Source organism: Vulpes lagopus, chromosome 7 (genome assembly GCF_018345385.1).
Source record: "Vulpes lagopus strain Blue_001 chromosome 7, ASM1834538v1, whole genome shotgun sequence".
Classification (NCBI taxonomy): domain Eukaryota; kingdom Metazoa; phylum Chordata; class Mammalia; order Carnivora; family Canidae; genus Vulpes; species Vulpes lagopus.
In genome coordinates this window covers 110,676,768-110,702,420 of record NC_054830.1, presented here as the reverse complement: position 1 = coordinate 110,702,420, position 25,653 = coordinate 110,676,768, and the positions used below count along the sequence as shown (strand labels likewise).

Sequence of the window (25,653 nt, the reverse complement as noted above, 5' to 3'; positions counted from 1 at the left end):
GGCTGTCTTCTGTGGTGAATCTACCAAAGCGACAACACAAGTAAACACGAAATCACATCTGAAGGATTAAATGTCAATGACTCATCGATCAGTCCACCTTGTTCAACATCATCACCAGCACACAGACTGAGACCAAGGAAGAAAGAGGGGGCACTTGCCAGTTTTCTCTGACAACTCAACAAATTAAAAACTAATTGACTTTTTGATTTAGAAAGTAATCCAGTAATCCAGGCAGTAATTTCTGCCTCAGAAAAAGCAATCACGGTGTGTAAGACCATCCTGGCAGTTAGCAGCATGGGGCTCTAACTCCCCACCTGAGGGTACGATTCATTAACAGCTGATGTCATCTCCAAGGAACACCAGCCAGCTTGACAAAGCCCAGCCTGTTATGTACAGAGCTAGTTAACCACAACAAGTGATAGTCAGACTAGATTGCCATTAAGAGAGTGACATCTGTCTCCCCCACTGCCCATGCTCATTCATCTCTTACCCCCACACAGAGCCTGGCATATCATAGATCCTAAAACAAACTTATTGGAAGAATGGAATCAGATTATTTCAAGATCTCCTGGTGAGAATAGGGGGCAAGTGAGGTTCTCCACGAGGGTCATGGAACACATTGGTTGTCATGGAAGCCTGGCTTTCTAGACTTTTCCTTTTTCAGGTAAGTTTCCACAGAAACAGGAACATCCTAGGACGCCTTCCTCATTCTGAGAGGCTTCATGTCCACTAGTTGTCCTACCAAATAAGCCTCTCCCCTCTGCTGGCTCAGTTCCAGCAGACCACATGCTGTAGGAAAATCAAGAGCACTTTGTGGGTGTTTGGGAAGACAGATGGGAGTGAAGACAGATGGCCTCTGGGAGTAAAGGGGACAGAAGTTCACATTTTAATTATTCATTATACCCTCCAGGTACCAGCCAATAGATGATGTAACTTAATATCAACCTGTTTAAGATGATATTCAAATCTGCCACTTTTTTTTTTCCGTGCCAGCTGTAAGACCAAGATGAGATTTAGAATAACCTCTACCTAAACAAACCAACCAGAAAAAGGAGCCAGAAAAAGAACAACCACAAAACCCCAAACCAGTGGAAGGAAGAAAAAAATAAAGATCAAAGCAGAAATAAGATAGAAATTTAAAAAACAAAAGAACAGATCAATAAAACCAGAAGCTACTTCTTTGAAAAGATCAACAAAATCCATAAACCTTTACCCAGATTCATCAAAAAGAGAGAAAGGACTCAAATAAAATCAGAAATGAAAGAGAAGAAAAAACAAACAACAGCAAAGAAATACAAACAATTATGAGAGAATAATATGAAAAATTATATATCAACAAATTGGACAACCTGGAAGAAATGGATAAATTCCTAGAAACCTATAACCTGTCAAAACTGAAGCAAGAAGAAATACACAATCTGAACTGACTGGTTACCAGCAATGAAATTGAATTAGTAATGAAAAAAAAAAAAATCCCAACAAACGAAAGTCCAGGACCAGCTGGTTTCACAGGTGAATTCTACCAAACATTTAATGAAGAGTTAATACTTATTCTTCTCAAACTATTCCAAAAAATAGAAGAGAAAGGAAAATATCCAAATTCATTCTAGGAGGCCACCATTATCCTGATACCAAAACCAGACAAAGACCCCACAAAAAGAACAGAACTAGAGGCCAGTATCTCCAATCAATATAGATGGAAAAATTCTCAACAAATTAGCAAACTGAAATCAGCAATACATTTTTAAAAATCATTCACCACAATCATGTGGGATTTATTCCTGGGATGTAAGGGTGATTCAGTATTCACAAATCAATCAACATGGTACATCACATCAATAAGAGAAAGGATAAAAATCATAGGATCATTTCAACAGATGCAGAAAAAGCATTTGACAAACTATGATATCCATCATGATAAAAACCCTCAACAAAGTAGGTTAAGAGGGAACATAACTCAGCATAAGAAAGGCTGAGTTATAAATAAATATATGATAATATATGACAAACCCACATCATACAAGCCAACATCATACTCAATGGTGAAAAGCTGAGAGTTTTTTCATTTCTTAAAAATGAAAGAACTGTACATTTCTTAAAAAACATTAAGATCAGTAATGAGACAAGGATGTCCACTCTCACCATTTTTATTCAGCCCAGTACTCAAGTCCTAGTCACAGCAATCAGACAAGAAAAAGAAATAAAAGGAATCCAAACTGGTAAGGAAGAAGTAAAACTTTCAGTATTTGCAGAAGACATGATACTATATATAGAAAACCCTAAAGACCCCACCAAGATACTATTCGAACTAATAAACGAATTCAGTAAGGCCACAGGACACAAAATCAATGTACAGAAATCTGCTGCATTTCTATACATTAGTAATGAAGAATCGGAGTGAAATGAAGAATCCCCTATATAACTGCACCAAAGATAATAAAATATCTGGGAATAAACTTAACCAAGGAGGTGAAAGACCTGCACTCTGAAAACTATTAAAAACAAACAAACAGGGATCCCTGGGTGGTGCAGCGGTTTGGCGCCTGCCTTTGGCCCAGGGCGTGATCCTGGAAACCCGGGATCGAATCCCACGTCGGGCTCCCGGTGCATGGAGCCTGCTTCTCCCTCTGCCTGTGTCTCTGCCTCTCTCTCTCTCTCTGTGACTATCATAAATAATAAAATAAAAATTAAAAAACAAAACAAAACAAAACAAAACAAACAAACAGGGGATCCCTGGGTGGCTCAGTGGTTTAGCTCCTGCCTTCTTCCCAGGGCATTGTCCTGGGGTCTTGGGATCAAGTCCCACGTCGGGCTCCCTGCATGGAACCTTCTTCTTCCTCTGCCTGTGTCTCTGCCTCTCTCTCCGTGTGTCTCTCATAAATAAATAAAATCTTTAAAAACAAACAAATAACCTATGTCTAGAAAATAAAAAGATAAAAAAGGCTACCCTAGCCCCACCCCAGCACTGTCCTTGGGTCCCTGTTTCATTCATCTTTCTTAACAAGGAGCATGGGGGTAGGGGTGTCACAGATATGATCTGACATAAAGGTGCAAAAAGTTCCAAAGCCACAGTAGGGCTGGGGGTGAGTGACCTGGGGTAGGAGGTGGGGGGACAAGTGGGCAATGGGGCCTACAGCCCAGCTTGGGTGGCGCCTGATGGGAATCGGGTTGAACAGCCCTAAAGTGGCAGATGTGTAAGGGTGGGGACACCTTTGAAAGGACAGCAAAGCTTCCTCCATCTCAGAATCTCTCCTTCTGCCCAGAAACAGGTCCCACTCCTCCCACCCTCCTGCCTGGCCAGGGGCCCCCTCCAGCCTCCTGGGCATCACCTTCCACTTTCTCTTCGCCTCTCCTTCCTCATTCCCAGCCTCTGAGGGAGGCCTTATCCTGCTATTCCCACCACCGTGAGTCCCCCCCAAACACTCAGCTCCTCACCCAGGGCTCTTGGCAATGTTTCTGTTGGTCTCCTGACATTTATTCACTCCTTCATTCCTTCATGTGTTCATTCATTCAATAAATATAAATAAATAACTGTCCTGAGGATATAGCAGTGCCCGGAGAGCCACAGTCTCCAGTCTCTGTCCCCATGAAACTGATTAATGTGCAGAGACAGACAACAAGCAAGTGAAATTTACAGAACACGTCAGGGTAAGAAGCACCAGCGTCACAAACGACATAGGCCAGGGGCAGGGGCACAGAATGAAGAAGGTGAAAGGGCTTGCAACTTTAGATGGGCAGTCAGAGAGGCCCCCATAGGGGGCTGTGACTACAGTCGAAACCAGTCCCTTCAGAGCAGGACTGTTCCATCCTCCCTTCTGACCAAGAAGCCAGTCCCACTCTGCATCACCTCCCGCCTCCACAGCTGAGGTAGCAGCAGGGAGAAGTGGAAGCATTTGTCCCAGAAATGGCAGTGAGCATCACAAAGACAGCTTGCATGTGCTCACCTGGCTCCGTCAACCCTCAGAACCCCCAGGAGGAACCTCTCTGATGCCTCCTCACTCCCACGAGCTTCCACCACCATGCTCTCCACTCAGTACTTGCTGATTTTTGATTGCTGTCTGAATAAATAATTGGCTGGGGCTCCCAGGGGTATCTGCTTTTGTACAGGGAGATAAATCTCCAAACACACTTTGATTAGAAGGCACTTTCATTGTACCACTATAAAATTTGTATTAAAAATGGAACTTAGAGTAGTTTAAATTAAGTGAGTTATATATAATTAAAAAGCCTTTAAGGCACAATAAGGCTCTTTTTCAATTTTCTTTTATAACAGAGTCAAAAAGAAAGAAAGGTGCCCATGGTCAGCATAGCTGGATTGCTGTTCGCCTGGTAACTAGCCTGTCTGAGAGTTCCAGGTAGAAACAACAGTGTTTTTCCCACATCCTTCCCCTGCTCCTTAGTTGGGCACCTCCATGAGCTTTAGTTTGCTCAGCTGTAAGATGAGATTCAGGGCAGTTCCCACGAGACGCTGGTGAGAACAGAACAGGGGTGATCCAACGACACTGAACATCAATCCTCGGCTGGAGAAATGCCTGACCTATATCTACCAGGTCAGGAGCCAGGCCAGCCTGTGACACTTACACCTCCCAGAAGAGGCTCAGGCTTAGGGCAAAGGCACGTGAAAGATCTGTCTCCACAAGCCTGAATCCTCTCTCTCCCTGAAGAACAGATGCCCGGAAGGACAGTGAGGGGAGAAGTAGTTGTTCTGTCTGCTTTTGTTCCACAGGCAAGCCCAGGGGCTCCCAAATAGGGATAGGTACACAATCCAGAACTCAGGCTATATCCCAGACCAATTAAATTGACAGACTCTGGGGCCGGGACCCAGCCATCAGGATTTTTTGGAAACTATACAGATGATTCCAATATGAGGACATGTATGGGAACTACTGGGCAAACTAAATCCCTTACAAACTCTCTCCCCCACGTTAGGCTCACACTTCCCATGTCACTGCTACTTATGGTGACACTCAGCAGTGTCTGATGGACCAGCATGGCTTACCCAGGTGCTCACAGAGCTCTCCCCCGGGGAGATGGTGACACTTGCACACGAGCTGGACACAGTGGTGCCAGTTTCCCTTTCTCAGCAAGATTTCCAGCAAAGCCAGAGAGATGGCTCAGGCAGGTTGCATTCTGTCTCCACAGGGAGTGATGCCACCTCACCATATAGGTCTCAGCAGCACCTGGGTATGGGGCAGGGGGAGGGCAGCTCAGCACCCATAATGGAAAGGCCTCGCCAAAGAGGGGAGAACGGCTTGGCTGGTCTGGAACGCACAAGCTGGTTTTGCACAAGGGGTATAGGGCTATCAGGTGCTAGCCTCTGCTAGCTTCAGTTTATTTTGCTTCAAGAGGAGACTCAGCACAGTGGCTAGGAAGATGGTGGTAAGAAGTGAGAGAGGAGGGGAGCCAAGAGCACTCAGATCAGGTGGCTGCTGTAGCTCTCAGGGTCCACCCACAGACAGCATCTTGGGAATGTCAGGTATCACTGTGCCCTGGCACTGAATATGGTGCCCAGAATGCTCGGCAATGTCTTAGAGCCTCTGGAGTGGGGGAGGGGCTGGGAGTTCGCCGAGGCAGGTTGGCAATGAGGACAATGGACAGGATGGTAGGAAGGCTCCAGTGGTTGGTAGTGTCAACTGTAAATCATCAGCTCCCATCACCAGCCACCTCACACCTCTTCTTACACCCCGCCCCCTAGGCTGTCCTGCCTGCCTTTCTCTCAGCCTCCTGGCTGCCCAGCGGCTCCAACACAATTAAATCCCAGGATTCCTTCCCCTTAACATCCTTCATATAACATGCATTGCCTACAGAGCTGACCCTCCCTCGTCATTCACAGGTAGCCCTGACCGCTTGCCAGCTATGGCCATCCCATGGAGCAGGGGCTGTCACCTCCTGGGGTATATATGCCCATCTAGATAAGGTAGACATACCTGTGAAGAATCATCACCCACTACCACAGCGTGACCAAGCTTCATGCCTTAGGTGCCTGGGGCTACCCTACCACTCCCACCTCTGAGAATGATAGGCCCTCCTTCCATGACAGCCCCTCCACAGCAGGTATAGGGCTTGCCTCTGGCTGAACCCAGTGCTGATCCCTGTTGCTCTCTCCCAGCATTGGTGGAAGACTGGGCAACACCAACATTTTCCCACCGGGCAACCTTTATCTAACAGTCACCACTTTGGTCACCACAGTGGGGAATCTTGCCTCCTCGCTTAGGTTCCAGAGCCCAGCTTTTGGAAGGGAGACTGCTTTCATCAACCCTTAGCAACTTCCCAAGGTCAATTCTTAGAAGCAGAAACAGAGACCACCACACATCACCACGCTTATGTCTCCACCCAGAGCCCAGACACCCACTGCCCCATATGCATGAGGACAGTAATGGGCCAGGTCAGGCCCTATCACACATGAGGGCAGATCCCCGGGGATACAAACTATGTGTGCACATATGGCTACAAAGGGCAATGGCTACAAAGTCCCACCAGACCCTCTTGTAGAACTGGAAGGTAATAGTCAAAGATATGTTCATTCTGCAAGCGTCAACGGCTTTCCTGTGGGCCCTTTCCCACAGTAGGAGTAGGTAAGAAAAAGGTGTACGTGTTGGGGAGACAGGGGTGAGCAGAGAGGCAGGACATGCTCTGCTACTTCCCACAGGGTACATCAAGAAACTGCCCACAGCCCAGTCCCCGGAGGCTACCTCAAGTTCTGCTGTCCTCTGGGAGGTGGGGATGCATTATCTGATGTGATAGGGCCTGCTTCGGCTTTCAAAGCTCAGTGTCATCAAAAGTCCTTTTCTTAGCCTCAAAAATATGTGTAAAGGGGGGCGATAACAGCCCAGAGCTGTGGTTAAGAGTGTAAGTGGGACAGTCAGAATGTCAGGTGCAAGTCCCAGCTCCACCATGTAATATTGGAGAGACTTCAAATAGCTCACCTACCATCCTGAAGCTTCAGTTTCCAGATCTTTAAAATAAGTTAATAGTACCTCACAGAATCTCTTTAAGAAGTAAATGAAGCAATCCACTTAAAGCTTTGACAAAATGGTAGCCATTTATTAATGTTATCATCATTAAAAGCTATGGAATTCAGAGAATTGTATATCAGGAGTCAGAATTCCTACCAAGAATCTCCTTATTCCTGTAAGAAGGGGTTGAGAAGGGTCATTCAGACTCCCAGAGGTCACCTTTCCCTGTCATCCCCATCTGTGACTTATCTCTGGTTCCCTAATACTCCATAATTCTTGGTTACGCAGAAACAGACATCATTGGAAAAAAAAAAAAAAAGGTTCCTAATGCAACAAACTTTGCACCTGGCTGGGAGCAAAGCCTAGCCCCACAACTGGGAGATCATTTATCGGATCTTGTCTTCCATGATGACTGGCCTAATTATTCTACAACAGCTCAATTGTGATGTTATTCACTGGATTCCATAGGGCAGCAGATTCTCTTAGAAGAGACATCTGGAAAAGCTAGGACTCTCCCCGCATAGAGCCCTTTCTTCCCAAAAACAATTCCAAATAAACCTCAAAGCAACTGTACTAAGCAGTTCCCTGTAGCCACAAGTGATGTGACTCTGGAGTCACAGGGCCACATCCGAGCCACAAAGCCTACTCTCATTCAGTCAACTTGGTGACAGGGTGTGGATACAGACCCTGGGTGTTAGAAGCACAGGCCCCAGGAGGGAGAGGAGGGTCAGGTGGTGCCTGGTGAGATGTGAGTCAACCCTTGGAGGAGGTCAAGCATTCTTGATAGCATGTCTGCTGGGATAAACCAGGGGTGCTGAGCTTCGGAGCTGCCTCGTGCACACAGGCCAGGTTGGTGTGGTGGGTGGGGAGGGAGGGCACCAATGAGTCAGAAGAAAAAATGGGGAAGAAAGCACAAGAGCAAAGAATTAAGACCATGTGGTCCTCTTACCTCCCTTCCAGCTATCAAGATTGGAAAGCTCAACCTCATAAATTGCCTACACTTCTAAAAATCTCAGCTCCTGTTGCTCAGAGTGCTGAGAGGATGGAGGCGGGCTCCTCAGCTTCACCACCTCTCTCCCCACTTTAACCTGCCTTCTCCTTCCTTTACTAGAGCCTCCCAGGCCAGTGCCCGCACCCTTGTTCAGAACCTCCAAATGTCACCCTACAGGTAGGGACTTGTCCCCTGGCTTCGCCAAGTGGAGCCAATTAGGTTCTCAGAGACTAGACCTGGGCTAAGTGGTCCAGGGCGCTGAAGCTGTAGGTTTGAGTGGTAGCAGGGCCAGGACTATAGGGCTAAGGTTCCAGGGTGAAGGCTGTAGGAAGGGATCTATAGATCCATGGGAAGGCCAGCCCCCAGAGAAAACAGGTAAGGAAGAGAAAAACAGAAGTGGGAGAAGCTGTGGCTGGCAGTAGCAAGATGACAGGCAGCCTGCAGCAGGCTTCAGGACTTTTCTGGGGCCCCAGGATAACCCTTACTTAGATATATGCACAATGGAAGGTGATTCTGCTCCTGGCCATCCAAGAGCCCCTGATCAATCACTCGGAGAAGATGCCTGGATATCCGCCCTCGCATCTCTTCTCTCTCCCTTTCCACCCAGATAGGGTCCTATTCTAATCCCCATCTATACTCGAGGATTCCTCCTCCTAACATACTTAAGTACTCTACCCACACACATCTCCACAGTCCTCTCCAAAGCCCTCTGGCTCCATGAGGTCCTTCCCAACCCCATCTCCTCCCAGTGCCTCTCCACTTTAAACTCTCATGTCACCCACAGTTTGGCCCACACTGCTAACTGAACATGATTTGTTCTGTATTCATTGCTCAGCATACTGTGAGTATACAGGTGAGTTCTTCAAGTACTCTGATTATTCTTTCCCCTTTCTCATAAGCCCACAGTGAGACATCGGCCCACACATATAGGAATTTCCTGTAGAATGTAGCTCATGACCATCTTTTCTTGTAACGTAAGAACAGTCACTTTGAATGAGATTAAGTTTAAATTTTATTATATTCATCTAGAATGTAAAATGAGTCACAGATAATTTTGTGCTAGTCAGCATGGCCACAGAAGTGTTGCCATTACCAAAAATTACCAAACCAATTGGTGCAACAAGGATGGACAGGTCAATGTGGGGCTCTAATGCAAGAGTGAAGTCTTCCAGTGTAACTGTTCAGGCTCTGGGTGGTAATGCCACACCCTGCACTGCCAGGAGCTCAATGACGCCACCTCATCTTCCAGGTGGGATCTAGGAAGCCCTGAGCCAACAAGAAGGACATGGTCACATCAGGCAGGACCACCTTAGGAATGAAAGGGTACAGAGCAGCCCTGTTCTGGTGAACACGTTCTGGATGCTTGTAGGGCTGGGGGTGCTCTGGTTGGAATTCTGAGCCTGGACACCACGGGGCTACTGCAGTCAATGCCATGTCCAATCTACAGGGAGGACACTCTGACCCTCCAGCCCACCCTCTGAGGGCTCAGGAACATCAAGTCATGGGCCAGGACCAACCTGTGACACTTGACCTGCCATCAGTCACATCCTCTCAAGTGAAGGGTGTGTGGACAAGAACAAGCATCCTGCTCTGGCTGGATTCAGGGATGAAGGAATGGGATCAGGGAAGGCAGGAGCTATGTTCCCCTTTATTACTTAATCTACCTATTTTCCTTTAGGCTACAGTTGAAAAATTAACTTAATCACTATACACAGGTAATATAAGATCAACAAGTGACAGAAGTATTTAATTCCTGCTGCTGACACGGATTCTGTTCAGCAATAGTCAACTGCTCCATCCCCCTCCCAATTCCAGGCCCACCCCACGCCTGGATAGTCCCAACAGACACAGATCCCATTTCTCCTCAAACACCTGACCATAGCTGGCTGCTCAATGGATATCTGATTCCTAGATTTAAGACCACCAAATGCCCTGGGTGACCCAGATGGCCCAGGACACAGAGACCCATAATGAGTAGCCACACAGCGTCCTGAGAAGGTCAGGTGGGAAGTTCTGTTATGGGGCACAAAGACATATTCCTAAACTATACTGCCAGAGGGTGAACACCCAAGCATGAGGCAGAGAATCCCGTCTTCACAGCCAAATGCTGGAGGGAAAACAACAGCATATGTAACAACCAAACAGAAGGGAATGGAGGAGGAGGAACAGTGGGGCATATTCTAGAAGCACTCCAATTAGAACATCTGCCTGGCAGGCCTCTCCCATTTGACATCTCCCAGTGTGCCCACATCAAAGCCTATTTCACTGCACTGGACACACAAAATGTGGCATCAGCAGAACCATGGAGGCCTGAGATCTTTACTAAAGAGGAAGTATCTAAGCATGTTTTAAATGCAAGGCTAGAAATAAATAGGAAAGAGCTGTTTTCTTTATTTAGAGAGCAAGATATGAATGAGAAAACAGCTTCAACAAGTTTTTATTTCAACTGTCCTAAGACTAGTGTCAAGAAAAGCCATCTAGAGTTTTACACCTATTTCATGACATCTCCGAAGAGAATTTTGTTCCCACTGCCCTCAATCCTTTCCTCTCTTTGTAGGGACATTTGGCAGCTACCCTCCCTGGAGCCCCGGGCTATTTCTGCTGACCCTCAAAATTCTAAGCACAAACAGAATATCTTGCATTTGTTGGAGTTCATATTTCACTCTCTGGGTTCCCATTTGGGGCGAGGTTCTGATGTGCCTGCCACATTGATGCTGGCTTCTTGGCAGAAGGGACAGCCAGGCAGGTGTCAACAACCACTGTAGGGAGGGGACAGCCATGAGTCAGGCATTTCATGCCCTCCCACACTCAGAGCCCATAGAACTCTCTTAAGCCTCTGCTAATTCAATGAGGATGTTGGAAATTGTGACAAGATTCTAATCTAAGTGGAAACTGAAGACAATCAGGTCTTTCCTGGGGCTGCTTTTGTAAGGAGTCCTAGAAAGTCAAGTCACCTGGTCCAAATCCCTACATGATGCCAAACTGATTAAGACACCAGTAACTCATTTACTCCCTTAAAATATCTGAACATGCTACTGAGTCCCAGGCTGCCGTGGGATTCCCCCTCAGGGATTCTAGGGGTTCCAGACCCAAGGGGACCTGCCATTCCACCAGAAAGAGGACCCGCGAGGGTCTGAACACTGAATGGCAGTTACTGTGGCTGAGACCAACATGCCAGGCCATGGCGAGGAAGAGGTGTACAGTCTTCCTGATGGATACTTAGTGGGACACAAAACCACAGCTATGACTGCCAAGTTCTGTGCCAGGTAGTACATGTACCACCTTAGTCATGGCAACTCTGAAACCAGCTCTATTATCACCTGCATTTTACTTACTGCTAACCTGAAGGTCAGAGAGAGTAAGTGACTTTCCTCAGCTACCTAGCTGAGAAAAAGCAGATTGGAACCACTGGGCCCTCTGATTTGAGGGGCCCCTGAGGCAAAGTTAGGACTAGAGATACTTTAGGAGCAGAGCACACAGGCAGCAATTCAAGCAAGTGATTCAGCCTCACCAGGAAAAACCAACTATTGGGTTTTAAAACAATAACTATCCTGGAGGAGAAAGGGGAAAGGTTGAACATACAAAGTTTGGTGGAACAGAACAAGGCAGGGAGGACAGCAGCCATTTTTCCTGAGACCCCAGAGGGCTACCTGCAGCAGGAACTGCCCCACTGCCAGCCAAGCCACCAAGATTGCAGAGCAGGACTCAGCCTGAGCAAGGAGAGAGGTATTATCAGAAACGCAAGCTGTGCTTCAAAGGCTCAGGCCCTTGTCAGGTTGGCAGTTCTCACTTCTGTTGCTGGGCCAGGCTGCCAATACCCTCATGGATGAGTAGGTGGCCAGCATAAGTGGTTTCTTAAGCCACTACGTACTCCATGAGTGGCTCACTGGTGATCAGTGGTGTTCTCTGGAAAGGACTTCTGTGAGAAACAGGGGGATCTGCTTCCCTTCTCAACTCTGAAAACACACACTGAGTGCAGATCCAGAATAACTAAAAACTCAAACTTTACAGGTTTTGTTTGTTTGTTTTTAGCTAATACCTCCAGAAAGATTTCACCTTGAATTCAACACCCTCTTAGAACAGACAGGAGAGGGGAAAATCAAGGACTCAGTCAAGCAATTACACAGATACCTTCTTACCTTCAAGCAATTACACAGATGAACCATCAAGCAATTACACAGATACCTTCTTACCTTCTTAGATTTTCTGACAGGGCACCTGCGTGGCTCAGCAGTTGAGTGTCTGCCTTCAACTCAGGTTGTGATCCCAGGGTCCTGGGATCGAGTCTTGCATCAGGTTCCCCACAGGGAGCCTTCTTTTCCCTCTGCCTATGTCTCTGCCTCTCTCTCTGTGTTACTCATGAATAAATAATAAAATCTTAAAAAAAAAAAAAAGAACTTCTTACAGATGGAGGGAAGCCATTGGTCTCTAAGGTGATTCCCTTTTGGCCAACACAAGCCTCCCATCAGCACCAGCTTATCCTCATCCCTCTTCTATGTGTAGTTGAGGTGAAACACATCCTTTGATTCAGGGAATATCTGAATCCCACAGGCCACTCATCCTCCATTCTCTAATCCATCTCTAGTATGAATAAAATAATACTGCCTTTTATTAGAAGGAAGATACCATCAACCAAATAACAGTGCTGTGCCATTTTTCATGAGCCAAGTCCATTAAAGAGATGGCAAAAGAACTTTAAAAACCAGGAACAAGAGACCCTGTACCCTACTTTTCCTTTACGACTCAGACACACCTGTCACTTGAACATAGAGTAGTACCTGGATGTGATACTGAACACCTAGATGCAGGTGGGCCCTCTCCCCTCCTCCATGCAGAGGGCACAAGGGCCTCTTTCTGGGATGAGTACCCATCTTCCGTATCTTGGAGCTATGTCTTTCCAGCCATGAAATTCACACAGATACCACAGAGAGCAACACTGGACCTCCATCTGGGAATCTAGTATCTCGGCGTGGCTTGGGCTCCAGCTCCAACTCACCAGGAAGTTCCAGGCCACACAAGCATATGCTTCTATGGACCTCAATTTGCAATAATCTTTAGATAAACCTCTACATGATCTGCAACTGCACTGTGACAGGTCTTCAGACACAACACACCTACACAGGCAAATGCAGAAGGTGCCAGTGGAAGGCTCCTATGGGATTCATTGTCCTTGCTTCTGTGAGTATGGCCTTTCATTCCTTTTATCAATAAAAAAAGTATAAATAAAAGCATAAATAAGGAGGTAAAGGGAATTCTAGGTAGTAGCTTTAGCTTTAAAAATAGAATTTCATTTTTCTGCTCTGTGAGATCAGGAAGTCTTGGGGCCACTTCTCTAGGTGCAATTCCCAGCATTCAGCAGATATTCACACAATGAAGAAGAGAGTCCATCCAAGCTCCCTTCCAGCTCAGTATTCCAGGACTGTCTCCTCTTGGTGACACCTGCAGAGCACCAGAGTCTTTGCCATCAGTATACACTGCAGCAAAGCTTTCTTTGAAGTCAGATGTGTACAGAGGGATGGGAGAGCTGTGGTGTCTAAAAAGACCCCAAGTGCGCACCCTCTGGTCAAGTGACTGAGAATTCTTTACTGCTATCTATCCCTTCGCAGGGGGAACACACAAGGTGACTTTTGACACACAGGGATGGGTCAAATCTTCAGATTTAACACGTGCTATATAGCCGTACAAGAATAAAGAAGTAACACTTAAAATGTTCATCATATGGCTTAAAAGGGCCCAGTCAGTAGTCCTAGAATTAAGATGTGTGGACAACCCGAAAGGGATCTGAGCTGGCATCCTGGCTACCCTCTCACTTTCCACATGAGCAAACTGAGGCTCGAGAGGACAAGGAATGCAAATCCACAGAGCTAATCTGTGCCAGGCTGGACCTGGAACGCAGAGCCAAAACAAGATTCTGTGTGCTCTCACCCAGAAATTAGCAGCCTTGGGCAGACCGCACTTCTGAGTTAGAAGGTGTCCACAGTGCTTACGGAACTCTGCTTGGTTCTCCCCAAAGGGTCATCTTTCAAGTCTTGGAAGTGGATAAGAGGACTAATAGGCTTTACTTTGGACTGCAGAGAGGTGGCCATCCCATAAAACAAGTGGATCACTAGCATTTGGGAGAAAGCAGATGTCATCCCCAGCTTGAGTGCCAGAGCTGTGCACTTCTACTCACTTAGTGACCCAACAAACGTACTTCAGAGCCCTCTGCCTCTACCTTCCCCTTCCATCCCCACTGCCTGACCTCACTGTAACACAGATCTTCCCCTTGGGGGCTGCTTCCTCCAAAACATGACAGTATGATGCCATCCTTGGGAGAAAAGGATGAAGACCCAAATAAACCACTAGCTGCCCCTCTCCTCCATGCCCCCACCAGAATTCTATTCCCCTCTCTACCCTGCAGGGGTCCATTCACAGCTGGATTCTGCATCACAACTCCCTACTAAGCCCAGAAGTGTTGTCAGGGAAGCAGACTGTAAAATTAAACTAAAGTGAAGTTAATTTTATTTTCTGAATTTTATGATACTCCTTGCAACATTCCAGCACAGCATGAGGCTGCCAGTCTCCAGGGTCAGCCAGGGGCTCCATCTAGACCAAGTATTAAACGGGAATACCCAGGTTTTCCTTTTTAAAAAAAACCTCTTAGTATTAGGACTGGGATCCCAGGAGGAATGAGAGACTGGGTTTCTCTTGGTCCAGATCTCCTGACTCAAGGGAAGACCTAAGGCCAAAAAAGCAAATACACGTCGCCACCCGTCAAGGGAGAGAGAAAGACAGTATGGACAGATGGCTTCCTGGCCAGAGAGGCATGCTTCCTCTCCTCCCAACACCATCAGACCTGGGTCTCACTGCAGTCTTCTCAGGTGCTACTTGCTTAGAGTACAGGGCCCATGTCATCCTATCCCCTCCATTGCTGGGACCAGTGCCCTCCATCTCTCCAGCGCTACAGACAAGACAAAGCCCAGGGGACTCGTAGCAAAAACCACAGTGGTAGAAGCAGAAGGACAATGGCCCTGGCTTGGCGGGACCAAAGAGTAGATTTCATTCACATGGGGCAAGTTAGAGTCTGCCTGACAACATCATGGCAGCTACTTCTCTCGAAATGGTAAACAAGAGAGACAACCCACAAGTCATAGAGAATAAATCAAGCAGATGATTGGGGCCTGGCGGGTTTGATGCTGCCAACTCCCCGAAAAATGGAAATCAGAGCCCCATTTACAACGCATGGCCTGATGTCCTGATTACAAGGGTGGAAAGTTTCCTACAGAAGTATAGATTATTTAGCAGCAGAGGCATAAAAAAAGTAGATGAGTAAATGCTAAATTAAGAGGAAGAAGAATAATGGTGTTCTGTGAACTCATAAATGTTCATTTTCCTGGGTCATAGAACTTTTCAGAGCCAATTAAAACTCTATTAACTATGATGTCAAAATATGAAAGGGGCATGCAGTATACCAACTAGTACAGGGTAGGAGGCTTGCCTCAAGCAGCACAAAGACAAAGACAGTGACTTCCCCTGTCCGAGAATAAAAATAAAAACCCTCAAACACCACACCAACTTGGCAAGTGCATCCCCAGAAAAGCCTAGCTGGGCCCTGGGGACAGAACTGGGTAGGACACCAGCATGGGGGACAGTAAGGGGTGGGAGTATGGGAGTGTGGACTGACCCTCAGGATTTAAATCACTGGCACACAAGCCAGTGAGGAGCCCTGCACACAGAGGGAAGTTTACCTGTGCACTTGTTCACTTCAGAATAGGTGACAAAGACTCTCAAACCCAGGCTACTTCACTTTGCCGCTCCCCTCACCTCACCCACATGCCTGCCCCATCTAGTGTGCAGCTATTTCCCAGCAGGTCTGCAGCCTGTACATGCCTCTTCTTTTGCTGCTGACAGTCAGCCTCATCATACAGACAAAAGCTAAAAAAAAAAAAAAAAGCTGGGGTTCATCACCAAATGCAATCTCCTTCTTGGATGTGTGCAGGCTGGGAGGTGGCCAGTGGTATTCTTCTAGGGCTTTTCTGCCCAGTGTCCCCTGAGACCAGGAGGGTCAGCATGACCTGGAGCTGATGAGAAATGCAGAATCTCAGTACCCCACCCTAGATCTATGCATCAGCATTTAACAGGACCTCCTGACTCTTTGCAAGCCCACTGAAGTTCAAGAGAGGCTGGTACAGGGCAGAGCCCACACTAACTCTGAAGGTGGGAAATGGCTCGTCCAACTCCTCCCGGAACATGGAGTACTTGCCACCATCTTTCACCTAAAATGTTATGGATTTACTCACGTACCTCCAGATGGGAGGTTGTGTTCTCCCAACCTAAGCTGAGAAACTAAAAATCCACATCCTCTGACAGAGAATTATCACTAGAGAGTCATGCCTGAATATTCCAGAACCTGAGTGTCCAGGAATGGGAGCTCCATAGAAAACATCCACAAGTGGGAATCCCTGGGTGGCTCGGTGGCTAAGCACCTGCCTTCAGCCCAGGGCATGATCCTGGAGACCCGGGATCAAGTCCCACATCAGGCTCCCTGCATGGAGCCTGCTTCTCCCTCTGCCTGTGTCTCTGCCTCTGTGTGTGTGTGTGTGTGTGTGTGTGTGTGTGTGTGTCTGTCTGTCTGTCTCATGAATAAATAAATAAAATCTTTAAAAAAAAAGAAAAAAAGGAAACATCCATAAGAGATGCATACAGGTCTGCAGATGAGGTTCAAAAAATGCCAGCCTAGGCCCCATCTGTTCACAGGGAGAAGGAAGGTGGTTTCCCCACACCCACAGACTCAGAGGCGAGAGTAAGGAGAAGTGAATGGTAGAGGCCTCAAAGCCCACCAGATCAGCTACTCTTTCCCAGTCAGCCATCAGAAGAGTGGGGCATGGGTTGGGGTTGGGGAGGAGAGAGACTAGAAAGAGTGCGGTCTTAAATTCAATCAACACTTAAATTCAATGTAAGAACAATGACACTGACTAAAGCAAAGAAGTATTTTTTAAAAAATTAGTGCCCAGTCTCCGCGGCCCCCATCTTCCTCAACACCCGACCAATGCAGAAGGGAGCCAGGGCACTCCGGCTCTCTGCATTAGAGCTCATACTCGGCCAGAGACAGAAGCGCCCCTGAGTGCAGTCAGAGGCACAGGACCAACACTTGCAGGAAGGACCAAGGGCCATTCTGTGCTTTCTTAGGCCTACTTCTGGGATTAGGGAGGTGGGCGACCACCCTGATTATTGATACCCTAGATACATGTATCCCTCGAAGGCTTGCCTGTGAGAGTGCATCGAAAACATAGGGTATCTGACCTCAAAGCCTTTCCCTGGTCTGTAAGCACTGAGGCATATGAAGCTAACAATTTTAAAAGGAGCCTCCATATTTATGGTTATTTAGTGCAGGACTAGAAACTGTGGGTCAGAGCAATGTAAAGAAGTTACAGCAGAACACATAAGGGGTGCATATGGCGGTGTAATGGCCACCAGCCAACCCTAGAGCCCCGCAAATGGTGGGAACACAGACAGCATCCAGGGCCCAAAGGTGGGGGGTGGACCCTCCCACAAATGTCCACCCCTTGGGAGGGGGTGGATCCTTGAGGCTGCCCCCCTCTCACTTTCCTGATCTCCCCAAATATAAAATTCTACCACTACTGATTTTAGTACCAAATTGGTCTTGGCCAGAGTACAGGGGACAAGGGGCAATTTTAATTATTTTAGAATTTCAGTGAGCTGCAGCTCTCAGAATTCAGAATTTCATTAGTATTCTAGGCCACATTCTGCCACTCAGGTCTTATTAGAGAGGCACTCCACCCAGCTACGTTTCTTTTTCATCTACATTTGTAAAATGATAAACTCCTTGAAGCTATTTCAAGTGCAGTCTTTGTATATAAAACAATAATTTAACAAAATTTACATTTGCCATCATTGCTTTAAAAATGCGTGAACACACACATGCACTGGTCATTTAATCCTTATTTACCCTTAGGACAACTCGAGTAATTGGTGTAATAACTTTAAAGGGAAGTCAAATCTTATTAATGCTTTCCAAGTACTTTAAAAATCTCAAGTCAATGAATGTTGTGTAAAGTAGCTGGAAGAAAACACAGAAACAGTTCACCATCTAGGTCCTGAAAATACATATATTTTTAATTTATTTACGAAGTCTCTACAAACTCGGTTGATTATGATTCTTCCAGAAAGTAAGACTGAGGAAATGGCTAGAGGAGTGTGGTATAGTTTGGACCATCAGTTATGGATATATGAACAGCTACAATTCAAAGAAGAAACTGCCCAGATCCTTTAACATATAAGGACTACCCTGGACGTCAGTGAGCCTCAAGCCTGGCCTGCCTGCAGGCTGCTCACAGGTCAGCTGGGGGCACCATTCATGTCCTTACTGGACAGGAAGGGCTGCACAGGGAGGGCTGTCATTCATTGAAATGACTGTCTGGTCTCAATTTTGAAAGCACTAGGGGGACTTCACAACTAGTACTAAGTGTTGAGTACCCACTGCTCAGAAAAACAATGAATCTCTACTTTGCTCTGAAAATTATTAGACATTGTAAGGAAGAGAAATGTAAATAAGACAGGCTTCATCCAATCAGAGAGAAAGACAAACCATGAGAAACTCCTAACTCTGGGAAATGAACAAAGGGTTGCAGAACAGGAGGTGGGTGGGGGGTTGGGGTCACTGGGGGATGAGCACTGAGGAAGGCACTTGATGGGAAGAGCACTGGGTGTTATACTACATGTTGGCAAATCGAACTTCGATAAAAATAAATGAAAAAAAAAAGATAGGCTTAATCTGTATGCTCAAATAAAAATATAGGTGTTAAAAACAAGGACTGGTTCAGAACTAGACATCGAAGGTGACCAAAGTATGCTCAAAGAAGGTCCCAGAGAACCGGTAAGAACAAGAGCTAGGCCATAGAGGAGAGGAATCAGCCATGTGGAGAGAAGGGACAGTATCCCAGACATGAGGATGGTAGCAAGGAAGGGCACAGAGAGGCGATGCATAAAGAGGGGTCAAAACGAGCAAACAAATCAGGTACATATACATGTTCTCCTCTACTGGAACATTTGTTGAGGTTGTCCGATACCCTAGGCCCACTCACACTGTAATCATCTCCTTTCCACATTGATAAAAGCAGACTCCACGAGAGAAATTATTATAGTTTGCAAAAACGCAAGCCACAGCCACAAGTGCTGGATGGATAGGGCAGCCGTTCCTGCATTTGGGAGTCTGTAGAGGCATCGCTTCCTTTTCCCAAAGCAGCACAAGGCTTGGAACTGGGAGACATTTTCATCTCCTGGGCTCTGTCCTAATGGGAGGAGAAAAATCACATCCCCAAAACCAACCATCAAGAAGCCTTACTTCCTCAGAATGAGCTGTAACTGTTTTTTCAGAGTGTTTGGATGTTAACAGCGAAGATAAAGATGCCCTCGGTTGATATTAACTTACCTTCACTTTTACCTCCAGCTAAAATCCCATCTTAATTGGTTTGACTCATTTAATTGAAATAAGCAATTTAAAACAGTGGGCCAATGAGCCCCAATAGTAAGAAGACTAAATAAGCTTATCTGTGTGTTTGCCTGTTTGCTTTGCTATTAAATATTCAACAATATATTTGTAGGGTTTAAGCGATCCTTTTCCCTCTGTGTGGATATGAGCACAATGATTAAGCCATCCCACATGGGAAATGCTGTGCTGGCTAGCAAGTCAGCCTCCAGGCTCTTTCAAAAGAGCATTAAGTTGCGTCCTTCATGGACTGCGATGGGAAAGAGAGTGATGCTCTTCAATCGTCTGCTTACCACAAAAAAAGCCACATGAACTTCAGCAGCCAACATGTGCATCTGACTACTACTAAGGTTTGTAGGTCTGGGATTGCATCATGATTAAGCAATAATGAGGAAAAAATCATGACTTCTGATCAAATAATGCATTAATCCTACCTTCCCCACGCTGTGTGTCATTATTCACTCTCTGGCAATGTTGACTTCTGGAGATAATTTTTCTTCTCTCATATACAGGGCAGGAAACGAGAACAGAGACAAGAGGCAGGCATGCATCAAGGAGGACAATGCAAGCTGAAAGGATCTGAGGAGCTCTTAGATAGGAATGTGCATGCCCCACGTCATCAAGGAAATCCCAGGCAGCTTTAATGGAAGGATGCAGTTGTTGCTTAGCGCTTGGCGCGCGCGCGCGCGCGCACACACACACACACACACACACACACACACACAGCATTTTCTTCAGAAAAACTGCTCCCCTCATAAGCCCCATATTCCTCGGGCCTACCACCTGAGCAGGGCTAGGGTGCAGCTTATGAATCCTCCCCAGTACTTAAGACCAAGTTCACTAAGCAATTAGCAGTGTATCGAGACTCTCCAGGGAGGCGTTCGAGAATAAGTTTTTCAAGCACTTTAGAAGCATTTATATATACCTAACATGCCATTAATCATTCTTATCTGTTCATTAAGACAGTCTCCCTTAGGACCCCTACTTGCCAATTCTTCCTCAGCCTGGTTCTTTTTATCTGTATACGTGAAAAGGAGTCTCTCTCGCTCTTTTAAAACACACTCTATAATTAAAAGACTTCATTAATTCACATGGGTGTGCTCCACCATTGAGTCTGCATTTTCAGAGTTTTATTAAATATACAAAAAGGCCATTCTCTTGAGGGTCGTTGTCGAAGACAAACCATACAACTGAAGCTTGGTTTTGGAATACATTTTCAGCATTGCAGAGATTTTAGACTATTATTTACAGCATGATATAAATCTCCTGTCCAGATCAACACAGGATCTGGAAGTGTTATCCTCTTACCAAAAAGGGGGCACATTTTTAATTCACACTGCAATCTTACTGATACAAAGGTAGAGAAGAAATCAGATATGTTGACACTGAAAAGCAGCACGTTTTAAGGGTCATATCAGGTGTTATGTGACAATACCTCTGCTTGTGCATCACCCACACCCACGTTCAGGCCTCTGCTGGGTCCTCCGTCCATCCATCCCAGCGCAGCTGGCAGGGAGGCCCCAAGCAGTGCAAGACGCAGCCATAAGTGTCCTGGTTTCATTTTGTTGAGTCTGTTGAGAAAATGACAAATGTTCAGAATTAAGTATTGCAAAATATAAGCACATCACAGGGTGGGTAGGTGGGACTTGTACTCCAGAATTAGATAGACCAGAGGTTAAACCCTACCACCAATACTTCTGTTCCCCCAGAGAGAAGTTTCAAGTACTTCCGAGCCTTAGTTTATTCACCTCTAAAATGGAGTTGATGATATGTACTCCATAGGCTTGCTGTGAGGGTTGAAGAAGTGTCAGACATGTAGTAACAGCTCTACAAATGCTAGCTGTTATGTGAAAACCCACCCAACATGCCAGCCACCACTATATCTACAAGAACAAATGAGGGTGAAGAAGCTGTGTCACTTCTGTTCAGTTACCGCATAACCATGCTTCAGTCACTTCAGAGACATTTGGGGCTGGGCACACAATTAGTGTTCAATAAACACTGGTGAGGAATAATGTTAAATGTATGGTACCCTGTTTGTGGGCGGTGCCTCAGTTTACAAAACAGTGAGCTTCAAAATTCCATGATAAGGCTCATTAGTTTCCTTTCAAAACTATTCCTTCGTGTAGAGGAATTCAAGCACCCAATGGATAATGGAATTTCAATAACCTTTAAGGTGGTTCCTCAGACTCACATGATAAGATATCACATGACAAGTCCTAGAAGACAAGAAACGGGCAATTTAAAGTAATCAAAGAATTACATGGATGAAAAAATGAAGGATAGCTACAACAGATAATCAACTCCCTATCATGTGCTGGGCATGATGTTAATGGGCCAAGGACAGAGGTTAGGACGTGTGTGCCATAAGCTCTACCTTTTTCTTTTTTTTTTTCTTTTTTTTTTTTTTTAAGGTTTCCACTGTAAACATTCCAATCTTGATTTCAGTAGCTCTGTCTAAGCAATGCAGCCAGGAAGCTAGAACTCATCGTGCAGTATTTACAACTCGTACTCAAGGAAACCGGAGGGGTTATTGATTTCTGTGAGCACTACACAATTTAGTGCTTAATTGCATGTGGTGCACACGGCATCATGATTATGGCCGGGGAGATGAAAACACAGAGCTCCTTAGGAGGCCAGAACCCCATGCAATCTGGCCTTGAACTGGGGTCGAGCAGGTGACCCAGTCAGCAATGATGAGCTACTGAGGGACATTAGAGTCTGAAGGAGGAATCCACTCCTATCCAGCCCCATGGCAACAGCTCTGGAGGATGCCTTGTTTGAACAAGAAGGGTTGGAGGTATCCCACAATTGCTAGTGCTGATGCCAGGGCTACCAAACAAATTCACTCCTATCAACTCCAAGTTTCCTTTGGCTGCCTTTCCAGATATGCTTTTATGTCCCTCACTTGAGACCGAAATGCCCACAGGAAGGAGAAGTCAGGCTAAAAATTATGGCGTCTAACACTGGCCTATGAAAAGGCAATGTTATAAGTTATGACTGTCTTTTTAAGAAAATGTGTCTCTTGTCTTACAAACGATCCACAGGCTTCCATTCCTCTATCTGTTTCTTCGTCTTTGACATCTGTTGGCAAAGCTGGAGCAACTGGGGCAGGAGAAGTCTGAGTGGGCAGTAAATATAATGTGAAGGTCAAACTCTCGTCACCACTGGCACCTGCTCTGCACTCTGAAGAGGGCTGAGACAGAACCAGAGCAACCCCAGCAGACCTCAAGCCCACACTCCATATCCGGGGCTCTAGCTTCAGGGTGTAAGTCCTTCAAAGGAATTGAGGAGTATGCAGGGGAAAAAAAAAATCACATTCAGGACTAAAAGAAAATAAAAAGGCCTTTCCCAACTGCTACCAGTTCTTCTGAAAATAAATAGGGCAACTCCCTACTCTCCATAAATTATTGTTTTCTGAATGCAGCCATGTGCCTGAAACCACAGAGAGCAGTTACTAGATTTTTGGAAAATATATATACCAATCCTGAGGGGTGCCTGGGTGGCTCAGTGGATTAAGTAGTCGACTCCTGGTTTCAGCTCAGGTCATGACATCAAGGTTATGAGATTGAGCCCCCTTGTTGGGCTCTGCACTCAGCCTGGAGTCTGCCAGAGACTCTCCCTCTCCTTCTCCCTCAGTCCCTCCCACTCATGTACATGTGCTCTCTCTCTAAAATAAATCTTTTAAAAACAATACCAATACTCAAACCAGAACTAGAAAGACACTACTTCCTACTTTATTTTTGGTAATTCTTCCCTACTTATCCACTATCAAACAGCACTCATGGGGCAAGCACATGGCCCCATGTGCTTCTTTTCTCCCTTTTCATGCTTTTGAGCCTGAATAAACCAAAAGCAACAAAATAACCAAAATGTATTCTACTTAACATATAAATGTCAATTTCTGGAGTTATGAAATATTCAAGGCACAAAACCTACTATTTAGTTTTCTATTTGCCTAGTAATCCAAGACCAATTATGTTTGATGTTTTATTATTAATGGACAGCATCAAAATAAAATCCATTCATTTCAATTGTGGCAAACTCAAAACTATTTTAGAGGGTGCACCTAGACCTGTGCTATTAACCCAGTTATTTTGAGTTGTGCTTCAAGAAATCTGGGCTTCAGCCCTACAGCACCTGGACTTGTCTCCGGTTTGTGTTGAGGTCCCCCTGAAGATTTAAAGATGAAGAAACACAACAGCCAGTCTAATTACTGTAACATTTCCAGACAGCTTCTTTGTAACATTTTGCTCAGCTTGGCCACCACCAAATCAGACTTCATTTGCACGGTGGACACATGTTTGATGTCATTTTATACTCACTATGATTGACAATTCATTTTATCTACAGGAGCAACAGCCTAAAAATTTACAACTCAAGTTTTATGATGGTTTGGTTCATAAAAAAAGAATTAATATTGCGTCTAAATCAATTTTGATGATCTATCTAATAACCAAACAGAGGCCATCTATTTGGTTAGTACTTACATGGCAATTATTATGTGTCAGGCACTATTCTAAACACCTTACAGGTATTAATTCATAATCCTCACTTCTACTCTATGAGGAGGGCATTCATTATGCCCTTGTCAGAAGACACAGCAGACAGGTCACAGAGAGGGTAAGTACCCTGCCAAAGCCACGTGGCAAATAAATGGCAGAGCTGGGACTCCAAGCCACATAGTGGAACTTGGCATGAAATCTATGCTCTTCACATCCACCCTCTGTGCGTCTCAATACATAGCAATATTTTGTTTCAGTCAAAAATTGTTTTGGGGTGCCTGGGTGGCTCAGTGGTTGAACATCTGCCTTGGGCTCAGGGTGTGATCCTGTGTCTGGGGAACGAGTCTCCCATCAGACTCCCTGTGAGGAGCCTGCTTCTCCCTCTATGTCTCTGCCCCTGTGTCTCATGAATAAATAATTTTTAAAAAATCTTTTTAAAAAGTGGTTGTTTTTAGTAAGGTAGGGAAAACCTAGGTAGAGCAAGATAGGAAATTCTGAGTCTGTGGCAGCTGCCAAGAGCTATACTCCTCTAGAGGAACAGGAAAAGAATGAGGAAAGAACCAAGCTGATCCTCTCTGCATCCCTCCCCGGAATGGGGCCACTTGGCACACGGTCCTCAGCTCCCATTAGCTGCTGTCTTTATTGGACAAGAAGAAATGTAGTTGAAAAGAAAGAAATCATGAGGCAATGCACAGAATGCTGGGGAGCAAGAATGTCTGTCAACTGATAGGGGAGTGCCAGCATGTTGAAGACAGTCACTTTGAGGGAAGTAGATCTGTTGACTCATTACTCCTCACCTTCAAATAGCCCTATCGATCTTCAGACAGAAGAAAATACCAGAATTTCCTCATTAGAGAAATGGGCAGGTACCATCTATAATATCACAAACTCTCTTTTTCAACCTTGAGTTCCTTTTTGAGATCAATTTAGGTTTATAAGCTTCATTCAATCCATGTTAGAGTCCTAAGACCGGCTATAAATCTATCTGAGATTGTTCTCATAAAAGAGCTGGGACTGCCTTTTCTTTCAAACAACTCATAAAGTACAATCACTTGATATTTAAGACCTGGTTCCTCTGAGGTTTTCCACCCAAGCCTCACTTTCCCCCATGCTCAAGGGAATCATGTGCTAGTGTAGCTGCTGCACAGACAGGACACCAGAAGCCTGGAAGATCAGAGAATTCACCCAATGTGTCATCCAAGTCAGGATCCAGATCTAGACTGAAACCAGGCATCTGGTTTTGCTTCTTACATAGTCACGAACACATATACAATGTTTGCATTCTGTTTAGGTAAGACTGCTTTTGCTTTTCTTAGTGCTGGATAGGCCCTACTAGATCACCTACCTGCTTTGCGTATAAAGCACAGGATTTTCTGGGCTTTTAATTATAAGGCAATATCTATGCAATTACTTGCATTTAAAATTATAGAGGTACCATACAAACTTGTATAATGTAACATTTGGGAAACTGACTCACTTTTCCAAGAAAGTTGAAAAATATGACATAAGAAGGCAAACGGTTAAGGAGAAACAGGTATGAATAAGTCCGTTCCAAATCTGCCCTGCCACAGAAGACACACCAGCATGCAAGTGGTCTTTATTGAACAGAGTCAGAGGCCAGAGAGAAACACTGACACTAAACTGGCAGTGGTTCTAATACAAACTTCTCTTTTCTCCTCTGAGAGCCAGCCTTGTTTGGGAAGAATGGGAATT

General features: G+C 45.5%; 1 protein-coding gene across 6 annotated transcripts in view; it reads right to left on the bottom strand.

Annotated features, from left to right (window-relative positions):
• The window catches only part of FSTL4 (follistatin like 4), a 558,936-nt gene that overhangs the window by 372,755 nt on the left and 160,528 nt on the right, over nt 1-25,653 (bottom strand). For all 6 annotated transcript variants that reach the window (XM_041764231.1, XM_041764228.1, XM_041764229.1 and 3 more), the window contains one exon: nt 20,871-21,006. In XM_041764231.1, coding sequence (XP_041620165.1) covers nt 20,871-20,996 — 126 coding nt within the window. In that variant the 5' untranslated portion in view covers nt 20,997-21,006. The remainder of the gene's footprint in view (nt 1-20,870; nt 21,007-25,653) is intronic.